This window comes from Hibiscus syriacus, unplaced genomic scaffold (assembly GCF_006381635.1).
Source record: "Hibiscus syriacus cultivar Baekdansim isolate YM2019G1 unplaced genomic scaffold, ASM638163v2 tig00116944_pilon, whole genome shotgun sequence".
NCBI lineage: Eukaryota > Viridiplantae > Streptophyta > Magnoliopsida > Malvales > Malvaceae > Hibiscus > Hibiscus syriacus.
In genome coordinates this window covers 476171-487144 of record NW_024063479.1, presented here as the reverse complement: position 1 = coordinate 487144, position 10974 = coordinate 476171, and the positions used below count along the sequence as shown (strand labels likewise).

The 10974-nt window shown below is 38.8% G+C and overlaps 1 protein-coding gene and 1 non-coding gene across 3 annotated transcripts; both read left to right on the top strand.

Moving 5' to 3' along the window:
- Positions 1 to 4981: 4981 nt before the first annotated feature.
- Positions 4982 to 10616, top strand: LOC120188432 (callose synthase 12-like). Of its 2 annotated transcripts, XM_039191879.1 has the most exons (3): positions 4982 to 8149; positions 8186 to 10372; positions 10463 to 10616. In XM_039191879.1, the coding sequence occupies exons 1-2, from the start codon at positions 5054 to 5056 to the stop codon at positions 10358 to 10360; spliced, it is 5271 nt and encodes a 1756-aa protein (XP_039047810.1). In that variant the 5' UTR covers positions 4982 to 5053; the 3' UTR covers positions 10361 to 10372; positions 10463 to 10616. The 2 variants fall into 2 exon arrangements, with proteins under 2 accessions (XP_039047810.1, XP_039047809.1); XM_039191878.1 differs by having other exon boundaries at positions 4982 to 10372.
- LOC120188480 lies at positions 8004 to 8084 on the top strand. The gene has a single exon (XR_005522415.1). It is a non-coding gene; the product is annotated as a small nucleolar RNA J33 (small nucleolar RNA).
- Positions 10617 to 10974: the final 358 nt, after the last annotated feature.

The window sequence follows — 10974 nt, the reverse complement described above, 5'->3', positions numbered from 1 at the left end:
TCCAACAACCTTCAGTTAAGATTCAAAGTATTCTCCATATCGACAGGGCAGTTCTTAGTCTCTCGATGATGATGTGCATATGGTAGTGGGATTTTTTTACCAAAATATCATCCTGACACGTAATAATTACTTGTCAAACACTATTTCTCTAAAATTTACCGATCTAGCACCCTTTCTGAGACGATCCGCACATTTGCAGGATTTCATCCGAGTTGGCACCACGTCATCCAAGCTGACGCCACGTAAGGACAGACGCGTATCGCCATCCGCGCCTTCCATTAATTTTCCAACCTTTTACACCTCCCACATTAATACCCCATCCAGCTAAACTCCTCCCCTCCCTTCTTCATTCAAACACACACCAAATTCTTAAAACCTCTCAAAGCTCAAACCCGGTCAAATTCTATTAAGAAGGTAAATTATTTTATTGTATTATAATAAACTAATAATTTATTATTTTATTAAAATGCATTATATTAACTTTTTATTATTTTTTGCAATTATAAAATGAAAGGCAGTCTGTTACGTTTAAATGAACATCATATCTTGAGGCATTTTACTGATACGGTAACAATTTTAAATTCTATTTTAATTTTAATTATTGTTAATATTTTATTTATTTAATTTGTTTAGTATCAGTTAGAATTTTAATTTCTATAATATTTATTAAATTAGGAGAAATATCATTTATTAGATCAATTCATTCGTAATCTTAAGTTAGATATACCAACCCTTGTATGGCTGTATTTAGTTGGGGTTGGATTCGGTTACGAAGCAAAATATGAAGGGCACTGTAACCTAGAATCCAACTTTATTTTTGCATTAGTTGAGCGGTGGAGACCACATACACACATTCCATATTCCGTGTGGAGAGTGCACAATTACGTTGGATGATGTTTCCATGTATTTGGGGCTTTCGGTAGATGGGGATATGATTTTTGGGATGGCGCATGGTGACTGACATTCATTGTGCGATGAGTATCTTGGATGTATCACATCTAATTTCAACGGCGATCAAATTCCGTTAAATTGGTTGTATGCAACTTTTAAGCATTTGAGTGGCGACGCCTTGGAGGAGCATGTTAAAATATATGCACGGGATTGCACAGTACAGCTCATAGGAGGGCTCCTGATGCTGGACAAATCGTACAACCAAGTTCATTGTATGTGGTTGCGTCACATCGTCGATTTTCATCATGCTCGCACACTGAGTTGAGACTCGACAGTTTTGACATTTCTGTATAAGGAAATGTGTCGAGCTACTGACTATAGAAAAATGCTATTGGCGGATGTCTCCTTATGCTCCAGTCTTGGGCGTGGTATCTCATGCCCTTTTTATGTCCGGTGGTGGAAAACCCGTTCGTCTTCATGATATTATTGAGGTCATTACAATACTAATTTCATATATTAATAATTTTATTTACTATATAATAAAAATTATTTCATTAAATAGGTGGTCAACTACAAGAAAATATCATTGGGATTTACCTGATGAATTGGAAGAAATTAGGCTACTCATTGATCAGAATACAAACAAAGATGTATGTATTTAAATAACAAAATGAACTTTTAATTATCATTATATAATTAGATTATTATTTTAATAAAAATTATATATATTTGTTTTAGTTTGAATGAACTCCTTATTGTACTGAAGAGATGAAGATTTGCATCTCATATCACTTAAGAGGCCCATTAAATGTCTAGATGGTGGTGGTCCCTCTGATATGTTATGCTATTGTCGAGTTGCATCCTATTGATCATGTGCTCCACCAGTTTAGTTTTGTACAATTTATTCCGGAAGCACCTAAAAATCTCGATGATTTGCATATTATCAATAGAAGTAGAAAAAAAGAAGTCGACTGGCTTCTGAAGCACTATGAGTGGGTAATGATATGGGAGGATCGACGTGGGCGTATTCCCCATACATAACCCATTTATGTGGACCATTTGACGATTGCAGATGATTATTATGAGTGGTTCAATAGGAACATGAAACCGTTCATACTTTCGGAGAAAGCACGAGGTGGGAGCATTCATCGACGCCGACAAAGACATCCACTGTCACAACATAATCGTCCCCGACTCATGGACGGAGAGCAGACACTTCCTGCTCGTCCTCAGCTGTAGCACCAGAACCTTCACAACAGCCACCGTCTACACTACTGTATATTTCGCAGTCATTTCAGATGGCACCACATCCATATCAGATGGCACCGTAGCCAGGTCAAATGCCATCGCTCCCATACCGGATGCCGCCACCACCGCAGAGTTATATGACCCTTCCTGACGGATATTATAGTTTCATGTTTACATATTTAACTTGGGGTTCATATATTGGTTATTTGGCTGGTGAAACTTCACCACCAATGGCCACCATATAGACACCTCATGTCAATTTTACACTTATCGATGTCGATCTTTTCCCATTTTCACAGTTTTCTATGAGCGGTGGGATAGTCAGTCATACACCTCCAGGGTCCTTATTCTATAGAGACGCTACATCATCATTCATCCCTCATCAACAAAATATATATGCTCCTAATGATGATGATGATGATGATAGTGATGATAATGATGAGAGTGAGGAGTCAGAACAAGTTATACGAAGAAATCCTCCTCGAGACAGATAGCCACCGCCCTGCGGAACATATTCAAGACGTATGCATCGATATATTCATACGTTTCATTATTTTTTATTTAATTTTTTTATTTACCAACAATTGTAATTTTTATTTAATTATTTACCTTTTATTACTTAATTTATTTTGGTTGTTAATTTTTTATTACTTAATTGTTCAAATGTTTTTATTATTTAGTGCTTTTTATTTTTGTTGTTGTATCGTTTTCTTGTTTAATTAATCAGTGATGCTCAAATGACATTAACTGAAAGTAAATGAAAATTAAATTACAGAAACTTATATTTCATAAACAACAACTACATCAAGCACAACATCAACGGTTACTTGATGACAATAGCGATGAACATTTTTTCCTAGTGTGCCATAGGTTTCTACAATGCCCACATCTTTTGTTTTCTCTGATGTTTCTCGAATATCCATATCACAATAAATTTGAGTGGATTTTGGATGATCAGACTCCCTCAATAAGGACGGATCCGGTACAACCAGAAGCCAATTCTGAACCTCATTAGGGTCTTTCTCATTACCTATAAGGAGGAACTCAAATTCATACACCTTAAACACTTCTGAAAGTAGGTATACAAGATCCAAAAAATGGTTACAGTCTTGAAGGGTATGCAAGCAAGTTGCTATAACATGAGAGCATGGATACTTCAGAGCTTGAAAAAACCCACAGTTGCACCATCTGTCTCGTAGATTAACTCTGAACGAGTTAGCTTGAATCCCTTGAAGAGGTCGAGGGATCTTTGTGACACGAAATAATTCATTGGTTTTATAGAAGCTTGTTACAGACATTCCATTTGATGCATCAATTCTTTTTTACAACCACCACAACATCGTCATCGTTAGATAGTTCGAACGTTGAATAAGTTAACGAAAATATTGCGGTTGGAAATCTGTAATGAAGTGAAGACGTCTTCTAGTACTTCCAATATGAATCTTCCTTGAAATATTCGTTATGAGCTCCTCAAGAGTTATGTTTCTCTTGAAGGATATTTTGACAGAATGATTTTATACGAATACGACGCCGATTTCATCTTCCAGAATTTCTCCATCATAGTAAACAATAGTTGAAATACGCGTCATTATGAGATTTTGAAAGATTGAGAGTCTTATATATGCAAAAACAATAACTGAAATACGCCTAATTAAATAAATAATATATGAATTAAAATATAACCTAATAAAAATTTTAAAAATTTTCACAATAATTTAAATAATATAATTTGATATTGTTACCGTATTGAAAAATGTATCGATGTATGATCCCACTTTCTAATTTTACAACAACAAAAAGTAATACAAAATAATTAGTACAATATTTTTTTGAATAATCATATATAAAATAAATATAATATAATAAAAAATAATTTTATATTACAACCAAAAATCGAAGGAATTGATGAACCAAAAATAGAAGGAATTGATATGGTGATATTTAGGGTTGAAGGGGTGTTATTTATAGGCGAGGGAAGAGCTTAAAGGACGAGATTTTCGGAACCAATAATAAAAGGTGCAGATATTGATGCGTGCCAGAAACCTCAGAAAGACGCGGATGACGATTCACGCCTATCATTACGTAGCGCCAACTCAGATAATGTGCGAATAACCATTCGTGCCTTTATTGACATGGTGCCAACTCAGACGAAATCTTGGATCCGTGCCTTATCAAAAAGGATGATAAATCAATAAAATTAAAAAAAATGTGCATGAAAGGTAATTATTTCCTATAAGGTGTTTTTCAATAAAATCGCCGATGGTAGTGCCTTTTTGTAACAAAAAAAAAATTATTTCAAAAAATGACACTCACTTTAGTCCCATAGATTAGAAAGTGGTGTTAATTGGGAACGCCTTCGGTAATGTGCGTTTAGCTGGAGATGCCTTTAGCCTACATGGTTGAAATGAATGAAAGAATTTTTAGCACACCACGTCTTTTATTAAAATCACTTTTAAAATCGTGTTTCAACCGTACATCGATTTTAAATTATTTAAAAATAAAAATTAAAAAATTAAAGTTAAATTATTTAAAATTATATTATATTAAGTAATTTATATTTTAAATGTAGATTTTTTAAATTAAAGAAGATCTAATTAATTATTTTCTATAATAAAGATTGAATTATTATTATTATTACTTTCAGTTTTTATTAACGGCTTAAAAGATCCTCAAGCCTAATTTAACCGATAAACAAAAATTTGAATACTCATAAATAATTTATTGAAAAAGACACGAAATAAATAAACAAATAAATAAATAATGCGGCTAAATTCTGAAATTTGAGATTTATTTCCAGTTTCATCACCTTTTCTCTTTTCCAAAAAGGAACCGAACCACTAAAGTAACTGATCCATCCACAACTGAAACTGCAATCCCCCAATTTCAAAATTTCCTCGTTTCTTAATTTAATGCGATGCCTCGCCGTCACCGCCCCGGGCCTCAGTCGGCCCCGAGCCGAGCAATTCCGCCTCAAGATGAACCGTACAACATAATTCCCGTCCACAACCTCCTCGCCAATCACCCTTCTCTCCGTTTTCCCGAAGTCCGCTGCGCTGCTTCCGCTCTACGCGCCGTCGGAGATCTACGGATCCCGCCTCATGCACAATGGCATCCTGCTATGGACCTACTAGACTGGCTGGCTCTCTTCTTCTGTTTCCAGCACGACAGCGTCAAGAACCAGAGGGAACACCTCGTCCTCCACCTCGCCAACTCCCAGATGCGACTGTCTCCTCCGCCTGAAAACATTGATATCCTCGACGCCGGCGTACTTCGTACGTTCCGCCGCAAACTCCTCAGGAACTACACGAACTGGTGCTCTTATTTAGGCAAGAAATCTAACGTATGGATCTCGAGAAGCGACCGTTCCAAGTCTGATCACCGCCGTGAGTTACTTTACGTGGGGCTTTATTTGTTGATCTGGGGCGAATCTGCCAACCTCCGGTTCATGCCTGAATGTATCTGCTACATATTCCATCACATGGCCAAGGAATTAAACATGATTCTGGAAGATTACATCGACGAAAACACTGGCCAACCCGTTATGCCGTCTTTATCGGGAGAAAATGCGTTTCTGCACTGTGTAGTGAAGCCGATATACGAGACTGTAAAGGCAGAAGTTGAGAGTAGCAGGAACGGAACGGCGCCGCATACTGCTTGGAGGAACTATGATGATTTGAACGAGTATTTTTGGAGTAGGAGATGTTTTAAGAAACTCAAGTGGCCGATTGATGTGGGAAGCAATTTTTTTGTTACTTCCAGCGAAAGTAAACATGTTGGGAAAACTGGGTTCGTCGAGCAAAGGTCGTTTTGGAATCTTTACAGGAGTTTCGATAGGCTTTGGGTGATGCTGTTTTTGTTTCTTCAGGCTGCCATTATTATAGCGTGGGAGGAGAGAGGCTATCCATGGCAAGCATTGACAAGTAACGATGTTCGGGTTAAGCTTTTGACAGTGTTTATTACTTGGAGTTTGATGAGGTTTTTGCAGGCTATATTAGATATTGGGATGCAGTATAGCCGTGTTTCGACAGAAACCTTGTTGCTTGGATTTAGGATGTTGTTAAAAGCGGTGGTTGCTGCTGGTTGGATTTTGACTTTTGCTGTTTGTTATGTAAGGATCTGGTCGCAGAGGAACCATGATAGACGGTGGAGTGCCGAGGCTGGTAAGAGGGTGTCTTTTTTTCTACTAGTTGCAGGTGTTTATGTCTTGCCGGAAGTATTGGCATTGGCTTTATTTGTGCTTCCTTGGATTAGGAACTTTATAGAGGAGACCAATTGGAAAATATTTTACTTGTTGACTTGGTGGTTTCAGAGTAGGAGTTTTGTTGGTCGGGGATTGAGGGAAGGGCTAGTTGATAATGTTAAATATACTCTCTTCTGGGTATTGGTTTTAGCTTCAAAATTTGCATTTAGTTATTTCTTGCAGATTAAACCCATGGTTAAACCGACCAAGCAATTGTTAGGTCTTAACCCTGTTGATTATGAGTGGCCGGGTGGCAGTGTCAATTTGGCTGTTGGTTTATTGTGGTTGCCTGTGGTGCTTATTTATTTGATGGATATTCAGATTTGGTATTCAATTTATTCCTCCTTTGTGGGAGCAGCAGTGGGGTTATTGCAGCACTTGGGTGAGATTAGAAATATGCAGCAGTTAAAGCTGAGGTTTCAGTTCTTCGCCAGTGCAATACAGTTCAATCTTATGCCTGAAGAACAGTTATTGGATTTTAGGGAAACATTTAAGAGCAAGTTGAAGGATGCAATTCACAGGTTGAAGCTGAGATATGGGTTTGGGCAACCTTACAAGAAGCTTCAATCTGACCAGGTTGAGGCTCGAAGGTTTGCACTGATATGGAATGAGATAATTAACATTTTCAGGGAAGAAGATATCATCTCTGATGCTGAAGTCGAACTACTAGAGTTGCCCCAGAATTCTTGGAATATCAGGGTTATTTGCTGGCCATGTTTTTTACTATGCAATGAGCTGTTGCTTGCTCTTAGCCAGGCAAAAGAATTGGTGGATGCTCCTGATAAGTGGCTCTGGCATAAAATAGGCAAGAATGAGTACAGACGTTGTGCTGTGATCGAAGCTTATGACAGCATCAAGCACATGATGCTTGAAATCCTCAATGCCCGGTCTGAGGAGCATTCCATTCTCACGGTTCTGTTTCATGAAATTGATCACGCTGTTGATATTGAGAAGTTCACCAAGACATTCAAAATGACTGCACTGCCCCAGATTCATATGAAGTTGATAAAACTTATTGAGATATTGACCAAGCCCAAGAAGGATGAGATCCAGCTGGTGAATATTCTACAGGCACTTTACGAGATTGCTGTCCGTGATTTTTTCAAAGACCAGAGGGCCATTGAACAACTGAGGGAGGATGGGTTGGCACCTCGTGACCCTGCTTCCATGGCAGGACTGTTGTTTGAGAAAGCTGTTAAGGTGCCTGACCCTAGTGATGAGAAGTTCTATCGGCAGGTAAGGCGCTTGCATACAATTCTTACCTCCAGGGATTCCATGCAGAATATTCCGGTTAATCTTGAGGCTAGACGTCGAATTGCATTCTTTAGCAACTCACTCTTTATGAACATACCTCATGCTCCCCAAGTGGAGAAGATGATGGCTTTTAGTGTCCTCACCCCTTACTATAATGAAGAAGTGCTCTATAGCAAAGAACAGATTCGAACTGAGAATGAAGATGGGATTTCCATCCTATATTATTTGCAGACCATATATCATGATGAGTGGAAAAATTTCATGGAAAGAATGCGTCGAAAAGGAAAGGTAAAGGATGATGAGATATGGACGACCAAAATGAGAGATCTGAGGCTCTGGGCATCTTACAGAGGCCAGACACTTTCTCGCACTGTTAGAGGAATGATGTACTATTATAGAGCTCTAAAGATGCTGGCTTTCCTTGATTCTGCTTCGGAGATGGATATTAGAGAAGGTATACAAGAACTTGGTTCTATGGGGGGAGATGCTGGTCTGGATAGTGCTGTCTCGATCAGTTCACCTTCTTCCAGGAGTTTAGGAAGAGAAAGTAGCTCTCTGGGTCTGCTATTCAAAGGCCATGAGAAGGCCGCCTCTTTGATGAAATTCACATATGTAGTTGCCTGCCAGATATATGGAGCACAGAAGGACAAAAAGGATCCACATGCTGAGGAAATCTTGTATCTGATGAAACACAATGAAGCCCTTCGAGTTGCCTATGTCGACGAGATTTTGATTGGGAGGGATGAGAAGGAGTATTACTCTGTTCTTGTGAAGTATGATCAACAACTACAGAAGGAGGTTGAAATCTATCGTGTCCAATTGCCTGGTCCATTGAAACTTGGTGAGGGCAAACCAGAGAATCAAAACCATGCGCTCATCTTCACCCGTGGTGATGCTGTTCAAACTATTGATATGAACCAAGACAACTATTTTGAGGAGGCACTGAAAATGCGCAATCTCTTGGAGGAATACAAGAACTACTATGGTATACGAAAGCCCACTATCTTAGGAGTCAGGGAGCATATTTTTACTGGTTCTGTTTCATCACTTGCTTGGTTTATGTCAGCTCAAGAAACAAGTTTTGTCACTCTAGGACAGCGAGTCTTGGCAAATCCTCTGAAGATTCGAATGCATTATGGCCATCCAGATGTCTTTGACAGGTTTTGGTTTTTGACTCGGGGTGGGATCAGTAAGGCTTCTAGAGTGATTAATATTAGTGAGGACATTTTTGCTGGCTTTAATTGTACTTTGCGAGGAGGAAATGTCTCACATCATGAATACATCCAGGTTGGTAAAGGAAGGGATGTTGGGTTGAATCAAATATCAATGTTTGAAGCCAAGGTTGCTAGTGGGAATGGTGAGCAAGTTCTGAGCAGAGATGCCTATCGGCTGGGTCATAGACTGGATTTCTTCAGGATGTTATCATTCTTTTATACGACGGTAGGATTTGTTTTCAACACAATGATGGTAGTTCTTACTGTATATGCTTTTCTGTGGGGTAGACTTTATCTTGCTCTCAGTGGTCTTGAGAATGCTGCCCTGGCAAACAACAGCAGCAACAATAAAGCACTTGGGGCCATCTTAAATCAACAGTTCATCATCCAACTTGGTCTTTTCACTGCCCTTCCAATGATAGTGGAGAATTCGCTTGAGCATGGATTCCTTCAAGCTATCTGGGATTTCTTGACGATGCAGCTTCAGCTTTCATCTGTTTTCTACACATTCTCCATGGGAACCCGTACTCACTTCTTTGGCCGGACCATCCTTCACGGGGGTGCCAAATACCGGGCAACCGGCCGTGGTTTTGTTGTGCAGCACAAGAGCTTCGCAGAAAATTACAGATTGTACGCACGCAGCCACTTTATAAAGGCTATTGAGCTTGGGCTCATACTTACGGTTTATGCTTCTCATAGCCCTGTTGCTAAGGGCACATTTGTCTACATAGCTATGACTATCTCAAGTTGGTTTCTGGTCACATCATGGATAATGGCACCATTTGTATTCAATCCTTCTGGTTTTGATTGGTTAAAAACCGTCGATGACTTCGATGAATTTATGAACTGGATATGGTACCACGGTGGTGTGTTTGCGAAGGCTGAACAGAGCTGGGAGCGGTGGTGGTACGAGGAGCAAGATCATCTGAGGACAACTGGCCTCTGGGGAAAGCTACTGGAGATTGTTTTAGACCTTCGGTTCTTCTTTTTCCAGTATGGAATTGTATACCAGCTGGGAATTTCTGATCATAGTACCAGTATTGTTGTGTACTTGCTGTCTTGGATCTACATTTTCGTGGCATTCGGAATCTATCTGGTGATCTCGTATGCACGTGACAAATATGCAGCTAAGGACCATATTTATTTTAGGTTGGTTCAGTTCCTGGTCATTATTTTTGGAATACTTGTTATAATTGCACTGCTCGAGTTTACATCCTTCGGATTTATCGACCTCTTCACCAGTTTATTAGCTTTTGTTCCCACTGGTTGGGGACTTGTATCGATCGCCCAAGTGCTTCGACCATTTCTGCAGTCTACGAGGCATTGGGATTCTGTGGTGTATGTGGCTCGGCTATATGATATACTGTTTGGAGTAATTGTTATGGCTCCCGTGGCATTTTTATCATGGATGCCGGGATTTCAGTCGATGCAGATGCGGATCTTATTTAACGAAGCATTTAGCAGGGGTCTACGGATCTTCCAGATCGTCACCGGGAAAAAGGCTAACGACTAATAAAAATTTAAGGTGACATATCAACAACTTTCCCCAGCCTGCTTGATGTTTTCTTTTGGTCATGGATACATATATACATATATATATGTTTACATTTTGCAGGCTTGAATTCAGCATGAGGCAGATGAGATGGCCTCCTATTATCGACTCTGAATGACCGGCATATTCAGGTTCGGTTTATCTTTGACGGAGATTTTCCGTTTTGAAAATGGTATCTGTATTTGGTTGTATAGAGTAACTCAGGTATATTAGTCTTAGGAGCTTTTAGTATTTTTGTGATTGTGTTTTCTAAGTGAAATTATGTGACAAATGAGTATATGCTCAGACCAAATCAACTAAATAAATTGACATGTAAATTATGGAAAAGCCACGTCACTTAAATGAACGGATCAAACGGAAGCTGTTAGCATTTAGACTAGAATCGAGTAAATTCGGAAAGTGGAGGGATCAGTTTTGAGCAAATAATAGTAGAGGTATTAAATTTGCATAAAATAAATACTATGGGGACTAGATTTTATTTTCTTTCTATGATTTTCTTGTAATCCAACAAATCATTGCATGCATATGCTTTTAAATTTGAAAGCAATGGCAGTGATTTAAAATTTAGAAGGATT

Coding starts and splice junctions, on each gene's coding strand:
- LOC120188432 (XM_039191878.1), top strand. CDS start 5,054: ATGCCTCGCCGTCACCGCCCCGGGCCTCAGTCGGCCCCGAGCCGAGCA.